At 49.5% G+C, this 20172-nt stretch overlaps 1 protein-coding gene across 1 annotated transcript in view; it reads left to right on the forward strand.

Moving 5' to 3' along the window:
• The window catches only part of SPG11 (spastic paraplegia 11 (autosomal recessive)), a 60945-nt gene that overhangs the window by 27868 nt on the left and 12905 nt on the right, over nucleotides 1-20172 (forward strand). The window contains exons 18-28 of the mRNA XM_015418496.1: nucleotides 830-975; nucleotides 1540-1707; nucleotides 5112-5178; nucleotides 10055-10220; nucleotides 10373-10578; nucleotides 11486-11594; nucleotides 12534-12693; nucleotides 13284-13556; nucleotides 14207-14407; nucleotides 15070-15177; nucleotides 17397-17559. Coding sequence (XP_015273982.1) covers nucleotides 830-975; nucleotides 1540-1707; nucleotides 5112-5178; nucleotides 10055-10220; nucleotides 10373-10578; nucleotides 11486-11594; nucleotides 12534-12693; nucleotides 13284-13556; nucleotides 14207-14407; nucleotides 15070-15177; nucleotides 17397-17559 — 1767 coding nt within the window. The remainder of the gene's footprint in view (nucleotides 1-829; nucleotides 976-1539; nucleotides 1708-5111; nucleotides 5179-10054; nucleotides 10221-10372; nucleotides 10579-11485; nucleotides 11595-12533; nucleotides 12694-13283; nucleotides 13557-14206; nucleotides 14408-15069; nucleotides 15178-17396; nucleotides 17560-20172) is intronic.

Here is a 20172-nt window from a genome sequence, read left to right on the forward strand (position 1 = left end):
AGCTCACACTAACTCAGCTTGGAGGGAACATTGGCCTCGTATCCATGTTTTCAAGCATGTAGAGTTGGCTGGGAAGGTTTGGGGAAGGCAGAACAGGTTTGGTTGATGTGGAAAACATGTAGGTTCTCTGTGGACTCTTTGCAGTCGATTTTGTGGATAAAACTACTTGCATCCGTTAGATACCGTAGCGGGCTTGGTTAAATCTCGGGACACATCCCCTTCTCAGCCAAGATTTGGGAGAGTGGGTGGTGGCTGCATAGTTTTAGGTGGTCTTGGAGAGCAGGTGGATTATCTGGACCCGTTTGAGTTCAGATTCTTGCCTGTCGTTGTCACTGAAGCACCTTGACTTATTTATTTATTCTGTTCAATTTGTATCCCGCCCTTCCCACCGAAGCGGGGCCTGACTTATGAACTTTGCTGGGAGAGTTACAGAGCGGTGGGATTTGGTGGTCGCTCCTAAATTCTGGAAAGTAGTGTGGAGAGATTCTTGAAGGAATCCCACATGTTTGGTCCCAAACTGCCGCTTCTGCATCTCTTATGTAGAAAAAGAAATGTCTGTTGTCCGGCCAAAACCGGAGGTCATCCACGAGGGCAGGCAGTGCACTTTCTGTCCTGTATGCGGCTTTCTTCCTGACATTTGGGATCCAGAGGTAGCTAAAAATATGAGAAAATGGTTATTGTTTGTACTTTAACTTTCTCTTGTTTTTGGCCACCGTGGAGACCAGTTTCTGGGCAGAAAGGCAATGTGTGAACATTTCAAATAACAACTCAGCTTGGAAGAAAAGGTTTTCATTGTTCTTTCTCTCCCCCCCCCCCCAACTCTCACTAGATGCAGAGGTGATTTTTCAGGCTAGTCTGGCAAATGCCCAGATCTTGATTCCCAGTGACCAGGCCAGCGTGAGCACCATGCTTCTGGAAGGACGGACGCTTCTGGCCCTTGCGGCCACAATGTATGCTCCGGGAGGTATCGACCAGGTGGGTCAGTGGTGCGCTGTTCCTTTAGGCTAGCAGGAAAAGTCGGGGGGGGGGGTTCACATCCACTCAGCAACCTCAACTTGCCTTGAAGCTGTTCTTGGCCTCTCCAGTGCAGATAAAGCCTTCAGTCAGATACGAAGGACCCTCTGCAGCTAGTCAGTGAAACGATCCATGCGCAGACTCTGATCTGGGAGAACCGGGTTTGATTCCCCACTCCTCCACTTGTACCTGCTGGATGACCTTAGGCAAGCCGTAGTTCTGATAAGAGTTGTCCTTGAAAAAGGGCAGTTTCTGTCAGAGCTCTCTCAGCCCCGTCTACCTCACAGGGTGTCTGTTGTGGGGAGGGGAAGGGAAAGGAGTCTGTAAGCCGCTCTGAGATTCCAAGTGTAGGGCAAGGTATAAATCCAATCTCCTCTCCTCATCTCCTCCATTTCCTTGTGAGTAGCAGCAGCAGCTGTTTTGTAGGGAAGAAACCCCCCCAGCCTTACAGCCACACCGAGACTCACGTTTCATTCTTGCTGAAAGAGGCTACCGTGGCTGCCTTTCTCCCGTTATTCTTTGCAGGTTCTTCAGAACGGGAGTGGAGGAGAGAGCCCCCCCAGGAAGGTGGACACCCAGCTGGTCAGGATGGCCCTTGCTCCGTACCCCAAGCTCAAGGCCGCCCTCTTCTCTCCGCTGACCTCCCACGGGGGCACCTTGTCTTCCGACGTCTCTCTGTACCATCTTGTCCAGGTACCTGCCGCCTCGCTCATAGGCCTGCTGCTCAGCCTCGGCATTGTGTAAGGAGGGGGGGGTCTGATGTGTCCCCCAAGTGAAGGAGACTTCAGGAGCAGCAGGAAGAAAGAGGCGACATGAGCCGGGTTCATTTCGTAGAAAAAGAGGTGCAGGAGCTCATTAGCATAACTCATTAGCATAACTTATTTGCATATGCCACGTCCCCTGACATCACCAGAAGTGTGTCAGAAGGCAACACCCACCGCTCAGGCCCCACCTCCACTGCACTGTTTTTGATTGCTAGCTATTGGGGGAGGGAATGTGCAGATCTGTCCTCACAGAGGAGGGAGAGCTTGTACCTGAATAAAACTTGGTCTTAAAGGTGCCACTGGACTGTTTTGGGCCGGGGGGAGCTCTGCAACTTACCTGGCTGCTTCTTGCTCTGACTGAGGGCTGCTGGGAGCAGGGGGTGGGGCCTGTCGCATGTGCCCGCCCCCTGGGCTCTTTACTGCCGGAGCTCCGCTCCCGTGCACTTTCGCAGGAAATGACCCCTGGACACGAGCCACCATCAGAGCATCCGCAGCATTCTGTTGGCCGTCCCAAAATTGCTCATTGGCGACACCTGGCACGTCCGTCGTATTTCAAAGGCACCGATAAACGTGTGGCAAAATCTAGGCTTGTTCAGAAAAAGTACCTTTTGCCCCCACAGTGCATGAAGAGGCTGGAGTGAAGAGGGGCCCCCCCCCGGCCTTGGAACGGTGCCCCGGGAGAAGGGTTGAACTCACATTTTAGTAGTGGCTCAGACAAACCCAGGGGACTCAAGCCTGCATGGAGTTGTCACTCTGAGTCTTCCAAAGCTAAGCTGGAAGCAAATTTGTTGGTGCCTCTGCTGAGCACACGGAGAAGGTGCACCCCCAAAGAGCTGATCTCCGCCCCGAGGAGCCGTTTTGGCGGGCTTGCTTCGTAAACTCATTGTGGCAGTGAAGTAGAAGTCCAGATATGGATGCCAGCCTCCAGGTGGGACCTGGGGATCCCCTGGAATTACAGCTCGTCTCCAGACTCCAGAGATCAGCTCCCCTGGAGAAAATGGGTGCTTTGGAGGGTGGGCTCTGTGGCATTGTACCCCACGGGGGTCCCTGCGCTCTCCAGGCGACACCCTCAAATCTTTAGTCGTTTCCCAACCTGGAACTGGCAGCCATAGCCCCCGCCTCCATCCCCTGCTGGTGGCCAGGGGGGACCTGGCAGCCTTAAGTCCGGATGACGTCCGTCCCTCCAGACAGCACCGGGTCAGCCATTGTGGCCGGGCACTTCAGACGCTTCTCGAAGACAGCCCGGAGTGTCTGTCAGGCATGGACTGCTGACGAGGAGTCGGTCTGGAATAGAAAAGGCAGAGAACTTCGTGCAAAAATGAAAATGGGGAGGCATAGAGGGCCTGGCTTGGCCGTGTTGTCAGAGAACAAATCCCGGTGGGGTCGCCCTGTCGGTCTGAAGCAACAGAACAACGTCTGAGTCCAGTTGTGGCACCTCGAAGACCAACCAAGTTTAATTCTGGGCATCAGCTGTCATGTGCACCCACCCTTCTTTGAACACTTAGACCCCGAATTATACTTTTTGGGTCTCAAGGGTGCCCCTGGGCTCAGGTTGTGTGGTCAGAGAACGTTCCTCACGACGCAGCGGCTCTTCAGGGTCACTCACCACTGGATTTTCCCATGTGGACAAGACAATCCAGTTGTGAACAGTTTCTGTCGCACAGCCGTCATCTGGAATCCAGATGGGGTGTGTGTATGGAGCCCACAATAACAGCAGGCATAGCTGAACCAGCGACAGCTCTCGTTTAGACAGTGCAGGTGGTGGAAGGGGCTCTAACAGGAATGTGGGCTTCCAGCGTTTGGGTCGTGCAGGTCCCCGAGTCCTGCAGGAGGAGAATTCAGCTGGCCACACCTTGGATGATCCCCCCCCCCCCTCCGGGCCGCCCAATCTCCAGCCGTTTCCCTTCCTAGTGACTCCCGTGTAGAATTTCCACCAGTGTGGAAGCTGTGACTGTGTAGCCGTGTTGCTAGTCCGGTTTAGATTGGAGCTGTCTTGGTGCCAGGGATTCAGTGGAGATTCCATCTTCTTCCTGGTATTGTAACTTTAGGGTAAGATAGGATGGCAAGCAGAGTTTTAGGGGTTTTTTTTTGTTTTGTTCCACCTTTGTGCTATCACGTTCAAGGCAGTTTCTGATTCAGAGCAATAGATTACCACAGAAAAAGGGACAGAAAGAGAATAGCTTGACTCTGTTTCCTATGATAAACAGAGGGCTCCAATGCAACAGTTACATAGCGTTAGGCTGTTGATAGAGAAATACTTCATGGGGAAATGTTTGAAACCCTTCTGTCCTGTCTCTCTTTCAAAGAACCTGAGGCGAGATACAGTAAAACAAAATGAACAAAATGCAGGCACACAGTCTGGAAAAGACAAACCAGACATAAAACAGGCTAAAAAAGCACAAATAAGAGGAATGGGAATGCAACCTGGATTGAATTACGTTAGAAGCCATTTTAAGAGAACCATCAAGGTGGCAGCCCCAGGAAGGCCGTTCCACAATAACGGCACCCCAACAGAAAAATCTGTAGTCCAGGCAGCCAAAGTCCCAGCGTGAGTATATAGGAAAAGGCAGCCTTTGCAGTGTGAGGACCCTAGACCAAGAAGAGTTTTAAAGGTAAGGGGCAACACCTGGAATTGTGCTCAGAAACCAAGAGGTAGTCAGTGCAGAGCTCATAAAGCAGGAGAAATATGTGTATGTTTACTAGTTCCAGCCAGCAGTTGAGCCACGGCATTTTGTGGCAGCTGAAGTTTGCCAGCAGTCTTCAGGGGTAGCCCCACATACAGTGTGTTACAGCAATCTAACCTTGAGGTTACTATGGCATGGCCAGGCTGGCTGAACCCAAGTATGTTTTAAATTTATGAACCAAGTGCAAATGAAGAAAAAAAGGTGGCATGCCATATCGCACAGATGATTTTCTCCTCTTAGGCCGGCGTGCTTTTACGTTGTCTTTAGCTGCGTTTCTTGAGGTGGACAATGGTGGTAAATGTGAGTCTGTTACTCCACCGCATATCCAGAAGTTGTTGGAAATTTACACTGAATAACGTATATGTGCTTTGCTTGAAACCAATGCTCCCTCTAAGCCGTGGAGTCTTGTGAGCAAACATTCTACTTGGGAACTACTAGCATTAAAGTTCTGAGTGAGTGATTTGGCTACTGCATAAATTAGTTTGCTCTGGAGCCATTTTTCCTGAGCGAAGACAAAAATGTGTGAGCTGGAGGCTAAAAAAACTGTGACCTAGCTCACACTAAACTCAGCTTAGAGGGAACGCTGCTTGAAACCATCCTGGAAGTTTTGTCAGTGTTGTTTGTTTAGTATTGTTTTCTAAATTTTCAGGCATTAGCTCCATTTGATCCTGCTAAATTGTTTGGCTGGCAGCCGGCAAATTCGCTCGCCATGCCTGGTAAGTAACTTCCGGCACCTCATGACCATGTTGAACTCAGAATAAATCACATCTAGGTGGATTCTGTAAACAGTTAAGTAGGTCTGTTTTGGGAGCTGCTGTGAGATTGTTTTTGAGCAAAAAAAAAAACTTCTGTGGTTTCACTGTACTGACTGGTCTGCTGAATGGTGAAAGTCACTCTGTCTCACAGGGTTGTCGACAGGATAAAAAGAAGGTGGGGGGAATGCTGCAAGCTGTTTTAGGTGCCCGTTATGGAGAAAGTTAAATATGAGCAGTCAGTGTGATGCAGCGACAAAAAAGGCTAACATGATCTTGTGGTGCATCAACAGAGGCATGTCATCCAATTTGCTAGATGTCATAGTCCTGCTGTTCACCACATTGGTCAGGCCGCACCTGGAGTCTTGTGTGCAGTTCTGGGGGCCTGACTTCAAAAAGGATATGGGCAGAACGGAGCGGGTGCAGAGGAGAGCGATGAGGATGATCGGGGGCCTGGAGACTGAGCCCTATGAGGAAAGGCTGAGGGACTTCTTGGGAATGTTCAGTCAGGAGAAGAGGAGGATGAGGGGGGACATGTTGGCTCTCTTTAAGTATCTGAAGGGCCGTCTCTTAGAGGAGGGCGGGGATAAACACTTGTCAGGGATGCTGTAGGCTGATCCTGCTTTGAGCAGAGGGTTGGATGAGATGGCCTGTGTGCCCCCTTGTGATTCTACGATTCTAAGTAAATGGGAATCATGTTAATATAAATAAGACAAAAAGATGTATCAGGATCACAATTTGACTCTTTTGTGGACTGTCAGTTCTCAGTCCGTGGGGCAGGAGACTGGACACCGAGGGGTCACTCCTCCTCTGGCAGAAGGTAGGATCAGAAAAGAAATTTGATGTCTCTCTGTGTTGAGGATAAACCCTCCAATGGGCTCTGCTTTCTTTCCAAGGCCGTTTTGCTGCTCCGGAGCCCTTGCTGGGAAAGAGAAGGGGTTTTTTGGGGGGGTCTGTGTCCCTCCTTGGCCTCGGAGCATGAGAGAGAGGAAGCCCCACCTGGCGGGGCACGTGTTGTGGCTTTCCAGGAGCTGAGCAGTTGCAGTGTCGCACCTAGAATCGGGGAGGGAGGGAGGATGAGGGTGAACACCAAGGCGCAGACCCGGGTCTGAATGTTGTTGTTTTTAAAATATTTTTTTTTATTAATTTCTCAACGGTATTGACAAGGAGAACTTCTTACATTAAAATAATTTTTTTACAGCAACAATAGCAATGAAATCTTAAAGCTCTAATTTACTACTCAAATCGAGTTTCAATTAGCTTACCCCATCTCTAACCTCCCACCCTCTCTCTTCCACCGTACACATTGTTTTCCTACACAATCTCTAAAAACCATTAAGTAACAAAAAACAATCTTCAACATTCTTCCATCATACAAGAGGCAAAAATTATTTGGACATTAAGGAATTATGGCTGTTTAATATCAGCATCTTTTGAATATACTGGGGGGGGGGTTTATCTTGACATCCTTAACAGTGATCTAAGACACAAGATCTTCGGTTTTGATGGGTTCAACCATCCTGGCTGCCGCCAATACAATAGTAACTGCATTTTTAGTGGCTTTTGTTAAGTCCTTGCCATATTCATAATTTAATAATGTCACCTCCGGCTTAAACTCTAAGTTAACTCCCAACATACTTTGAATATGAACTAGGATCTTTTTCCAAAAGCTCTGCATAATAGTACAATTCCACCAACAGTGTATAGACTCTCCACGTTGTCCACATTTCTTCCAACATAACATTGATTTAGTTTTAAAGATATAAGCTAATCTAACGGGTTAAGTACCATCGTGTTAAAGTTTTTAAAGCTTGTAACCGAATAGTGATATTACTAGATTTGTATATTTGCTGAGATCGAATCTCATCCCATTGTGATAAAGTTAAATTAGTCAGTCCATCTTTATGCCATGCTTGTTGGTATGGAAATTTGGTGGAGCTTTCCAAATTTAGCAATATTCTATAAATCCTAGAGCGTAGTTGTTTGGTTTGTAATGTATAGGCCATGATCAATTTTTCACACTCAACGGTTGTTTCAAATTTTTTGCTATTTTTTTGATTCTCTAAAAGGTGCTTGATTTGCAAGTACTCATACCAAGAAAGGGATGTAGTTATTAGATTCTCTAAATTTTGTTTAGTCGATATTGTTCCGTCCATCCCCACCACCTGAGTCACACGGGTTATTTTTGCATTATGCCATTTGCTACACTTATGCTTGTCCGAAAGTTTTTTGTTCTTGTGAATGAAAAAAGGTTTGCTTGCCAGTTTATTTATTTATTTAATTAATTAATTACATTTCTATCCCTCCCTCCCCGCACGCGGGCTCAGGGTGGCTTACAGGACATAGATGTGAACTTAGATGTGAACTTAGACGGCTAGAGAGACGGTGGCGGCGTGCTCGTGACGAAGCATCGAGAACATCCTTTAGGACGCTTATGAAATCCTACGAGATGGCGGTCAAAGCTGCTAAGAAGGAATTCTATGCAGCCGCGATTGCATCCGCTAGCTCACGCCCAGCCCAATTATTTAGAACGATTCGGTCTTTAACAACTCTGCCACAGGGCAGACAAAATAGTAGGGAATTGGATATAGGCTGCGAGGCTTTTGCGAGCTTTTTTGCGGATAAAGTCTCGGTGCTCCGCCATGACCTCCCCGCCACAGTTGAAACAGTGAGCGAACTTGAGGCCCCTTGCACGTCCCCGTTGGGTTTAGAATGTTTTGACCCGCTCAGTCTGGAAGAAGTTGACAGATTGCTCATGACTGTGCGCCCAACCACATGCTCCTTGGATCCGTGCCCTTCCTGGCTCATTAAGGCGGGCCACGAGGGGTTTCGAGGTGCTGTAAGGGAGATTATCAACAAGTCCCTCATTGAGGGACGGTTCCCTGAAGCACTTAAGGAAGCGATGGTCCGCCCTCTCTTAAAAAAGCCAACTTTAGACCCGACCGAATTGACCAACTATCGGCCGGTGTCAAATTTGCCCTATTTGGGCAAATTGATTGAGAGGGCGGTGGCGACACAGTTGCAAGGCTTTCTGGATGACGCTTCTGTCCTGGATCCATTTCAGTCCGGCTTTCGCCCTGGTCATGGGACGGAGACGGTGCTGGTTGCCCTTACTGACGACCTCCGGAGGCATCTGGATCGAGGTGGTGTGGCGGCACTGGTGCTGTTAGATCTGTCGGCCGCGTTCGACACGGTCGACCACCAGCTGCTGACCCACCGCCTCGCCGACGTGGGGATTCAGGGGCTCGCCCTTCAATGGCTTGCCTCTTTTCTCCAAGGTCGGGGACAGAGAGTGGTAATCGGGGAACAGCAGTCCCAGAGGTACCCACTTGAATGTGGGGTCCCCCAGGGGGCAGTGCTTTCCCCGATGCTCTTTAACATCTATATGCGCCCTCTCGCCCAGATTGCTAGGAGGTTTGGGCTGGGTTGTCATCAGTATGCAGATGACACCCAGCTCTATCTGATGTTGGGCGGCCAGTCGGTCTCCGACCCTGAAGATCTGTACCAGGGATTACAGGCCGTGGCTGAGTGGCTCAGGCTGAGCCGGCTGAAACTGAACCCAGCGAAGACGGAGGTCCTGGGCCTGAGTCGGAACGGTCTGGGGTTGGGGCTCCCTCTCCCGACCTTCGACGGGGTGCCTTTGGTGCCTGTGTCGGAGGTTAGGAGTTTGGGAGTGCTCCTGGATGCCTCCTTAACAATGGAGGCCCAGGTAGCAGCCACTGCCAGGTCTGCATTTTGCCATCTGAGGCAGGCTCGGCAGTTGGCTCCCTTCCTCGACCACGAAGACCTGGCTACAGTGATCCATGCGACGGTCACCTCAAGGCTAGACTACTGTAACGCTCTCTACATGGGGCTGCCTTTGTCGCTGATCCGGAGGCTGCAGCTAGTGCAGAACGCGGCAGCTAGGCTGCTGATGGGCCTCCCCAGGTGGGAGCACATCAAGCCTGGGTTGAAGGCACTGCACTGGCTGCCAATAGCATACCGAGTCTGCTTCAAAATGCTGGTACTCACCTTTAAAGCCCTATATGGCCTGGGTCCGACCTACCTGAGGGACCGCCTTTCCCCATATATGCCCCCAAGAGCTCTTCGGTCAGGGACCCAGAACCGGCTGGTGGTTCCGGGCCCCCGGGAGGTGCACTATGCTGCAACAAGGACAAGATCTTTCTCAGTGGCGGCCCCTACCTGGTGGAATGAGCTCCCGGAAGAGATCAGGGCCCTGCGGGATCTCATGCAATTCCGCAGGGCCTGTAAGACGGAGCTCTTCCACCAGGCCTATATGTAGGGGCCGCCGCCACTCCACCACTACCAACGGTGGAATGTCACCTAGACTGGGATGCCTGATATTCCGGCGATAAGGTGATCCACGTGGGAGCAAGACCTGCTGACGGACTCGGACCATTTTCTGGACTAACAACTTAAGCCATCTTGGAGCGTTAAGCACTTTATTGTTATTAATATGTTATTGGTTTTTATTGGATTTTATTGATTTTATGTATCGGCTGTAATGCCCCTGTAAGCCGCCCTGAGCCCGCTTGCGGGGAGGGCGGGGTAGAAATATTTAAATAAATAAATAAATAAAACAATTACACAATTAAGGCACACAGTGCAATAAAATACAGTTAAAACAATTTAAAACAATTAACTACAGTGGACAACTCCCAAGGATGGACCAGAGCTTTAATTGTGCTAACGACCTAACAAACAAGCTTGGATCTTGACAGCCTTCACTACAACAGTCACAGTAGTCTTGGCTAGTCCAGATCCCCTCTCCGGTCAGCGCTGGGAAGTGGGAACTCACAATGCTTAGGCTTCCCAAAAGATCCCTCTTTGTTCTGTCCAGATGCCAGCAGCACTCTTCCTCACTTCTCCTGCCCCAGCCTCATCAACAAATACGCTGTGATCGAACAGCTGGACTTCTGCTACTACTTGCGACACGAGCGCCCCTCGTTCGCTTTTGGGACCTTCTTAGTCCAGCAGCTCATAAAGAGCAAAACCCCAAAGCAGCTGTGAGTATTTAAGACCGGCCAGAATTGTTGGGGGGGTGGGAGGGCACCGCAGAGTTTGTTCTCTGATTTTTCCTTCCAGGTTAGCTCAGAGTTGTGTTCTTCAGGGTTGACCCCTGTGCTTTGCGTGCTGATTGCCCGTCTTCCTTTTCTAGGGTCCAGCAGGCCGGCCACGAAGCCTATGCTTTGGCCCTGTCTCTCTTCCATGTCCCTTCCGTGGCTGCTGCCTGTGTCTGTTTTCTGGAATTGCTGGGCCTCGATAGCCTTAAGCTCCGGGTGGACGTCAAAGCGGCCAACGTGATCTTGAGCTTCATGTCTCGAAGAGAGGAGCCGCAGTACAACTCCATCCGGGAGTCCTTGGGTAGCGCCTTTCGCACTCTTTGCTTGCCTTCGTTCAAGGAACAGAGAAGCCCACTGCAGGGGAGTTCAGTGCTTGAAGGGAACTGTGGCTCAGTTCCGTTGACCCTTGGTGACTGTGCTTGGAAATGCTCCAAGAAGTCTAGCATCTGTAATGAATGCAAAAATCCACAGCCATGTCAGAATTACTGTAGGGATCCGTTGGAATATACGTCTTAACCGTGGCTGTTTGAAGCATAAACACTCCCCCCCCCCCTTGTTGAGGAATTGTATTTGGTTAAATGCCGAGTTTATAAATGCAAGTACACCATTCTCCCCAAACAGATATGCTGTTTTTAGTTGCTTGCATTATTGCTTTCTATGCTGGGCAGAGGGAATGCAGAATGGCGTTCCCTTGCAAGAGGGCCCTGAAGCCGGGTCAGTGCAGAAGCGGGCCCCGAATAAAAAGCGAGGATCTCACTTTGGTTAGCATTGAGCAACGTTACGTTTTTCCTGTTTCGTATTTGATAAATATATATAGCTTCATGGAGAAACAGAAACTGTATTTCACGGCCATTAAGGGTTCCGGAACCTCTTCTCTCCTGGCCTTGTGAGAGACACCTACGAGAGGGTCAGGACCAACTGGGAGGGTGGGGTATAAGTCTGACAATAAACAAACAAACAAACTTGGGGGTCCCTATCCACAGTCTGAGAACTGCTGCTGCAGACTGAGACAGATAGCCATCAGTCAAAGAAATGTACTCTCCGCCATATCCCCAGGATTTGCATGAAACGGATATGATTTAACTACTTTGCTGAGTTGAGGCAGAGCCAGGAGTGGGGAGAGCCCCTCGGGGAATCTGATGCACAAAGGGAAAAAAGGCAAGGTCTAAACATAGTAAACGGAACCGTTTCCCCTGTTCTGTTTTTAGTTGAAAAGCTGACAGAGCTAGTGAAGGGAGTCAAAACAGCCGCAGAAGAGCTCCTGGTTTGCTTGGAGGAAGCCGTTTGGGATAAGGTCGAGCATCAGAACATCAAGAAGTGAGTCATCCACGGCGTTCTGAGTGACTAGAAAGTTGGCCATGGGGGGGGGGAGGTTGTGTGCAACGCCCCCTCTAAGCTGCGGAGTCTTGTGAGCAAAAAATTCTCCTTTGTGAGCTGCTGGCATTAAAGTTATTTGATTGCTGCATAAAGTAGTTTGCTCTGGAGCCCTCCATCCTGAGCTGAGACAAAAATGTGTGAGCCGGAGGCTAAAAAACTGTGAGCTCTAACTCAGCTTAGAGGGAACCCTGGTTGTGTGCCATGTGGTATGGAATGCCTCCTCCTCTCACAGTGGGGTGCAGCACACTGTCCTGTTGGGAATGAGCTCCGTAGTCCGTCGGCTTGTGCTGCTTTTGACAAAGGTTTGGATGAATGCACGGGATTGGGATTTATGGCTCATGCATTGTGCTGGGATGTTAATCCGGCTATGCTTCTGGTTACCTCTGAAGAAATAGCCATTTGCAACTTGATCTGTAGGACGCTGAATTCTTGAGTCTTCTGCATGTGGAATTGCCCTTCAAACTGTCCCTTTAGGGGAGGCCAGGCAAACAAGTGGCCACATGTGCTGTTTGGAAGGATTTTCCTGAAGGTGGTGACCCTGGATATGATTGTGCACATGTGCGCTTTTCCCTCCTGCGGCCTGTACTCCTTCCTGTTGACATGTCTGAAGCTGTAACTTCTCCACCTTCTGCTTGTTGCACAGAGTGAATTGTTCGAAGGTCCATAGGTGGCCGATTTCCCCTTGGCAGAAAATTGCCTTCTTGGTTTTCCTTGGTCCTTTAACTGTGTTTCATCAAGGAATGTCCATCTCCCCCCCCACACACACACTTTTGAATGGATCCTTGCCTCCTCCCCCACTCCCAAAAAAGAAGAATCACACCCGTGGTTATGGGCTGCCTGCCTGCCTGAGAAAAGGTGACCTTGTCTGTCTTGGCGTAGGACGTCCAGCAGCGCCAGGAAGCAGTGGTCCTTGGTGGTCCAGTTCTGCAGGCTCCACAACCTCAGGCTGAACACCTCCTACCTGAAGGAGTGCGCCAGGTCGAACGAGTGGCTGCAGTTTATTATCGAGGCCCAGATGTACAACTACCAGCCAGCTGAGGTAAGGAGCCATTGAGGGTGGAGGCAAAGGCCAGGCACTGCCAGCGAAGTATTTTCAATTTATTAAGTCTGGAGTGGGGTCTTGGTTTCCACTGCCAGTAGAAGAGAGCCCCTTTTGGAATTAAAAAGATAAATAAGCAGAGCTCCTGCTGACAAAGGGAGGGGAGAGAGAGAAAGAGAGAATATTTGCCCTTGAAGCAGAAAGGTCCAGGTGAGCCTGTGTGGGCCAGATTGTTTCGGATTACTTGTGTGTGTTCTCCTGTGCCAAAACTGATGGGGCAGAATGGTAACCCCCCACCCCCACCCCACCCCCCAATGCTCTCTCTAAGCCGTGGAGTCTTGTGAGCAAAAATTCTACTTTGTGAGCTACTGGCATTAAAGTTGTGAGCAAGCGTTTGGGCTGCTGCATAAATTTGTTTGCTCTCTGGAGCCCTCCTTCCTGACCTAAGACAAAACTGTGTGAGCCAGAGGCTAAAAACCTGTGAGCTAGCTCACACTAACTCAGCTTAGAGGGAACACTGCCCCCCTCCCCAGGTGGCTCCTCTGTTCTGTTTCTGCTTTTTAAATTGTGGTGCCCCCCCCCCTCCCCAGGTCCTGGCCATCCTCCCCGACTTCTCCCTCCCTCTGCAGGACCATTTGAGGCTGGCCTTTGAGAGCCTGTGGCCCCTCCTCCCTCGGGCGGGGAGCCAGGGTAGCAGCCCCTGCATACTGAGGCACGAGCAGAAGCCGGGCAGCCCCACGACGAGCGGTCTCTTCCACATTCTGCTTCAGTGCCAGGACCAGCCCCACCCTTGGCGTTACCTCCTGGGCGAAACCCTGAATCACCGCGCTCCTGTCCTGAGCGTGCTCGCGGCCTGCTTCCAGGTAAGGAACTCTCCGAGGGGTGACTCGGGGGGGGGGGGGGGCGTCTGCTGCCCTCCTGTCCGTTTCAGTGGGGCTTGTGCAAAGGATGGTGAGAGGGTTGGCATCCAGGTCTTAGGAGGAAAGGCTGAAAGAGTTGGGTCTGTTTAGCCTGGGAAAGAGGGCTTAGAAGGGGACATGACTGCAGTCTTCAAGTATCTGAAGGGCTGCGTGTAGAAGATGGAGCGGATCTGTTCTCTCTTGCTCCGGATTGCAAGACTAGATCTAATGGGTGGAAATGACAAGGGAGTCGATACCGGCTAAATATCCGGAGAGCCTTCCTAACTGTAAGAGTGGTTGAGCAGTGGAACCTTGGGAGGTGGTGGGTGCTCCTTCGCTGGATGTTTTCAAGCAGAGGAGGCTGGACAACCGTCTTTCGGGTATGTTGTAGGGCTCTCTTTCGGCGATGCTCCTGCAGAGTGCAGGGGGTTGGACTAGATGACCTGTAAGGTCCCTTCCAACTCTAACATTCTATGATTCTATGATGCTATGTGAGGAGGGCAGGGGCGGAATTTTTGTACCTTTGTTTCTAAGCAGCGGAGAATCGTCTCTCTTCAACTCCCCTCCCCCCTCCTTGCTCCCTTCTCTGTCCACGCTCTTCACGCATTTGGTAGGACGCCAGCGTTCTCCACTGCCTCTGTGTTTGGATCCTGACTTCTCTGGATGGCTCCACGGCGGGTGACGTGACCGACCACATCGAAGGCTCCGTTGAAACCCACGAGTGGGACCTTCAGGACTTGGCCACCCTCTGGCAGGCCCTTTTAAGGAGGCAGAAAGTTAGAACCCTTCTGAGTGGTTTCCGGCTCTTTCTGAAGGTGAGCCTTTCCCTTTTGCAGCCCTAGGAGAGACCATCCCGCAGGTATTTGATCGGGGTTCTTCGTCGGCTCTGGCGTTGGGCAGCCTTTGCCAGGCGAGCATCTCATGTTGGTCCAGGGCAGGCTCTGCTCATAAGCTGGGTGCCAAGAGGAGAAGGAGGAGGAGGAGGAGGAGCTCTCTGAGCCTCCAGTTGGCCTGCCTGGCTAGCAGACAACAAGTTCCTGCTGTCCCCAGAGCCTCAGGAGTGAGGGAAAAGCGCTGCTGCTACTGCTGCTGCAGAATTGGACTCGTTACGCACACACGCACTCTACAGGGAATGTTTGGCATACAACTGGCAAGTCAGAAGGCGTCCTCTGTGCCAACAGACCTCCCCACACTGTGCCAAGAGAGGCACGGGGGGGGCATAAAGGGAGGGAGACAAGGAAAGATGGACTGAAAGCTGCAAGAAAGTTGGGGGCCAGGTTCCCCCCCGCCCCCCGGCCGCCCATTCTGAATTAAGGAAGGGGCACACTTTCTCTCCCCTGCCGCATTCCCTGCCGTGCTTACACACTTCTAGATTTCAAGGTGGTGGAACATTCAACATTTTCAAAACAACTGTGCCTCTTGCTTGGGATTCACTTTTATGTACATGTGACGTGTGTGTTCTCTTCCTGTATTCAAGGACTCTCCCTTGCTGACCGCTCTCGAGGTGTACGAATGGTGCATGGACTACAGAAATTACCACGAAGCTCAGACCAAACTCCTTGAGCTCCAAGCAAGTCTTTCAAAAGTAAAGCGAAACATTTCTTCAAATATTTAGTGACCAAGGTGTGGGTTCTTGTCGCTTTCAATGTGTATGGTATTTACTATAGTGTTGTGTTTTTCTAGGTGTCAGGTTTCACTGGCCTTGCTATGGCTTGTTCGGTGGGACATGTCTCGTTTATGTCATTCCTGGTTCTTTGTCTGCTGTTCAGGACAGCTGACGATACCTTGTCTTCTGCTGGTGGAGGAGGATTTCCCTGGGTGGGTTTCTGACCCCCCTGGGTCCAAGCAGGCAAGCAGGGCTGTGCCAGACATCTGCATGGCCCTTCTGTTTCCAGGGAGAGGCAACTCCCCCAGTATGGGCCCTGCCTGCTTTGCGGGAGAACTCTGTGTCTTCTGCTCACCCTGCTTTTGGGGTTTGGGCACAAGGGCGTCCAAGCGAGGATGTTTGGCCCAAGAAAATTCTCAAAAATGGGCTGTGTGTTCTGGGGAGCATTGGCCTCCAGAACAGCTCTTAGTGGTTAAGTGCACAGACTCTAATCTGGGAGAACCGAGTTTGATTCCCCACTCCTCCACTTGCACCTGCTGATGTGACCTTGGGTCAGTCACAAGTTCTCTCAGAGCTGCTCTCTCTCCAGCAGTTCTCAAAAGAGCTCTCTCAGCCCCACCTACCTCACAGGGTGTTTGTTGTGGGGAGGGGAAGGGAAAGGAGTTTGTCAGCCACTCTGAGACTCCAAGGGAAGCCAGTTTGGTGTTGTGGTTAAGTGTGCGGACTCTAATCTGGGAGAACCAGGTTTGATTCCCCACTCCTCCACTTGCACCTACTGGTGTGACCTTGGGTCAGTCACAAGCTCTGGCACAGCTGTTCCTGAGAGAGCAGTTTGTGTCAGAGTTCTCTCAGCCCCACCCACCTCACAGGGTGTCTGTTGTGGGGAGGGGAAGGGAAAGGAATTTGTGAGCCGCTCTGAGACTCTGAGTGAAGGGCCAGGGGTATAGATCCAATCTCTTCTTCTCTTCTTCTTCTTCTATAAAAGAAATACGTAGGCTCTCATGCAGTGTTCCCTCTAAGCTGGGTTAGTGTGAGCTAGCTCACAGCTTTTTTAGCCTATGGCTCACACCTTTTTGTCTTCGCTCAGGAAGGAGGGCTCCAGAGCAAACTAATTTGTGCAGCAGCCAAATCGCTTGCTCACAACTTTAATGCCGGTAGCTCACCAAGTAGAATTTTTGCTCACAAGACTCCACAGTTTAGAGGCAGCACTGCTCTCATGTAAGACACTACAAAGTGGGCAGTCATGCCTTCGGTGCATCCACTTCTGCGACACAAACACTCCAGCGGGTTCTTTGGCAATGGGTCTCTTGGGGGGGTTGTTTTTTTGCACCCAGGACACTCTTGAGCTGTTCAGCACCCCTAGGAAAAGATGCCTTCTCCATTTATGTAACATGGGGCTTATTCTGGGGGGTTCTTTTCACAAATGGATTGAAAGGTACCCTTAACACCCAGGATGTGGTCAGGAGTCTGATAGTTTCCAAGAACCTCCGATCAGGACCTTGCACAGGCCAGTGGCTGGCCTGGAATGTCTTCTAGTTCCTCATTTAATTAACACTTGTTCCACAGTTTGTTCAGATGGTTACAGAAATTTAGGAAGTCAGAGTTCCACAGTTTTTCTCTTTACTTATGAACTTGGGGATCTGCCTTCCGTCAGAAGTGGGAGGACTAAGCAAAGCTCTGCCCACTGAACTGGCAGGAGAGGAAACTTGAGAAAACAAACCCTCACTCTATGTCCACTATTTCAGTCTTTGGTGGACAGCTGCCTTAATTTTGACTGGGGTGGGGGGCTTATTGGGCATTGTAAATAATAAGCGGGAGACTGACCAGTTACGAAGGTGCACAGAGAGTTTATATAGTTATAAAGGTGAATATACACAGAGATATTTACAGGCTACTCAACAGCATGTCATGCCTTAGTCTATGAGAACTGAGTCCCCTCCAGCTTACTAAACTGATAGCTATTATGCTAAACCCCAGCCAATCTCTAACAAGGTGATGTAATCACTAACTCTAACAAGACCTGAAAGAGCAACACCTGCTAGAAAACACCTGGCTGTAATTACATGATTACTAGCATGACAGCTAGGACTGACAAACAGATCAAACTGATCTATAGTAACTGCTTGCTACCTCTATCACTCTGACATATATCTCAATAGCTTCAGGGGCCCGACTTACTTTAGACTATCTTTGATCAGCTCCAGGCCACCGATGAAGAGTTGCCTCCCATTCTGCCCGCGCCGTGGTTGAAGTCGCAGGTCTCGTTTCTTCTCGAGCTGATGTTGCAGCAGTGCAGGACGCAATATGAGCTACGAAAACTCCTTCAGATTTTTGCCGATACAGACACTACTCTTCCTGGTGGTAAGGAGGACCAAATTATTTTCCCCTTGTTGAAATAGTTGTGGCAATGCATCTGAGGGCTTTCAAGATTATCAGTCGTGTTGCTAGAAGAAGAGATTATGGCTGTAGTAGCTGGATTCTCAAGGTTACGATTTGGGCACTGGGAAAACATTTGAGTTGTTCCTGCTTCTTTTGTTTTTGAGAGCTTTGTTCTTAATCGGTCCAGTCTTGCTGTTATAGATAGTTGCTCGTCATCTGGTAGAGTTGAAAAAGAGCTGATTCTTCTTCAATAGAGTTCTCAAGATAAGAGCAACCAGCGTTACATTGATGGTTCTTGGATATATTAGGCAGACTAGTTTTTTCCCTGCAGCGTTGCTGCTGATATAGTTTCCAGGAGAGAATCCTTGGCTGCAATAGTGTTCGCATGTTGCCGTTTGGAAAATAAGGGGGTTATTGTGGTGTTGTCAAAAACTCTGACTGGGAAAAGTCCTCTAGATGCCAAAAAGGTTTTCTGTCGTAGTATCATCGTAGGCATCTTTCTGTGGTTGAAGTTTAAAAGTAATCTCTGTACATGGTTGGAATGAGATAAAGACTCTAATGACATTAAGTCCGTTGGAGCATTATACTTTGGAAAGCGCGACCTCAGATGAGAAACAGCGTGTTTTTTATTTCTCAAGCTGGGCACCCAATTCTTATATCTTATATTATATAGACACACTATTAAGCAAACCTTATGTGCTTGCAAGGTCAAATTGCAAGATTCCTTTTCTCTAGTCTGCATCTGACCCGAGCCTGAGGTATCCTTCCTGTGGTCGTGGAGGGGGAGGTATTTGCAAATTTCCTGCATTGTGCAGGGGGTTGGACTAGATGACCCTGGAGGTCCCTTCCAACTCTGTGATTCTGTGATCCTTTTTAAAGCTGGAGTAGTCAGAGAGAAAGGGTCACAAGCTGTTGTAACACTTGGTCTTGTTAAATCTGATACCGTTTTCATAAGCCATTCAAGACTTAATTTAATTTCACTCAGTGCTTACAAAAATATATTTAACTGTCTTAGCAGTTAGTAGACAAAGTCCTTTCAGAGTATTATCTACTGTTTCTGTATTCATTTCTAACTGTGGCAAGGTATCAGTTTCCCCCATAGAAATTTCATCAGAGTTCTTTATTTCTGCCAAAGGAGCATAGCAGTTTGCAGTAGGAAGATTAAAGAGAGTCTTTTCTTTGGTGCCAAAATAATCCAGAATTCTTTCCTGCTTACTAGCAGGAGGTGTTGTTGTGTCTTCTAAATCGCACATCCTTTTATTTGGACCCATTTCTCATTCCTATCCTTATGGGCGCACTATAGCCTTATGCCCTGGTCAGTAATTACCATTTAAAAGAATAACCCCCAAAGTTTGCAGATTTTCTTTCATCAACCCACAGCCTCTTTATTAACAAGCCTGTTTTATTTGCAGTGCTGAAGTGAGTAGTAAACGCTTACAAAGTTTACGCCACTGTTTATGGCTGAAGTTGTCAGCAGCCTCAATGACTCAGCATTCCAGGCTTATCTCGGGGACAGTAACTTGGTGCAATTTGAGGCTGATTACAAGAAACAGATTCTTTAAAACAGCAGCTGCTTCAGACCTCAGAGTGGAGAAACAATTATATTGTGCAATTATTACTGACCACAGAAGACTTTTAGTAAGATAAAAAGCAAGAAAATAAAATCACTTGCGGAGCATTGTCACCAGTGCTGCTATTGCACTGCCATCTTCCCCAAAAATCTAGAAAATTATAGTCCAGCTTTCTCTTTTATGCCTTACTCAGGGCAGGTTGGAGCTGCGGTGGCTCAAGTGGTTGAGACGCTGAACTGCAGGCTGTGGAAGGTCAGTAGTTCAGCCGTTCAAGACCCCCGAGTGCCGCATGACGGAGTGAGCTCCCGTCTCTAGTTCCAGCTCCTGCCAACCTAGCAGTTTGAAAGCAAGAAATTGCAAGTAGATAAATAGGTACCACTTCGGTGGGAAGGGAACAGCGTTCCGTGCGCCTTGGTGTTCAGTCACGCCGGCCACACGACCACGGAAATGTCTTCGGACAGCGCTGGCTCTTCGGCTTGGAAATGGAGATGAGCACCGCAACCCTAGAGTTGGACTCGACTGGCTTTTGCGCAAGGGAACCTTTACCTTTACCTTTACAGGGCATGTTAAAGAAATACCAAAATCTTTAAAATGTCTGCCGTGTACCTAAAATAGCAATTCAGAAGCATTTAGCTAGTGGGGCTGGACACGATTATTACCCAATGCCCCGATCAGGTCTAGGTTAGATGTCCACAACGCACTCTTCATAGGATTCACTCAAGAAGGCTGCTGTGTCCCTTTGGTTAGTTCTCAGTGCAGGTTCGCCTGCTGGTCCACGTGCCCAGGAACATTCCGTGCCCAGTCTGGAAGGCTTTCCTTGGCTGCTGCTGGGTCTTTTTCTTTTAATGCCTGCGGCAGTGGCATCTTAATGGTCACCTTCCCCCTGGCTCTTTCACTCTCATTGTTGGAAGCCTGCTGTTTGGGCCTCCGTATCCAGAGGTGAAAGAGTTGCTACAGGTGGGCTTCCTTCTTTGGGCTGGTCCCGGAAGGGTGGATCTCCTCCCCTGCCCCTGTTCCCCTCCCA

Source organism: Gekko japonicus, unplaced genomic scaffold (genome assembly GCF_001447785.1).
Source record: "Gekko japonicus isolate JY-2015 unplaced genomic scaffold, Gekko_japonicus_V1.1 scaffold275, whole genome shotgun sequence".
Lineage (NCBI taxonomy): Eukaryota > Metazoa > Chordata > Lepidosauria > Squamata > Gekkonidae > Gekko > Gekko japonicus.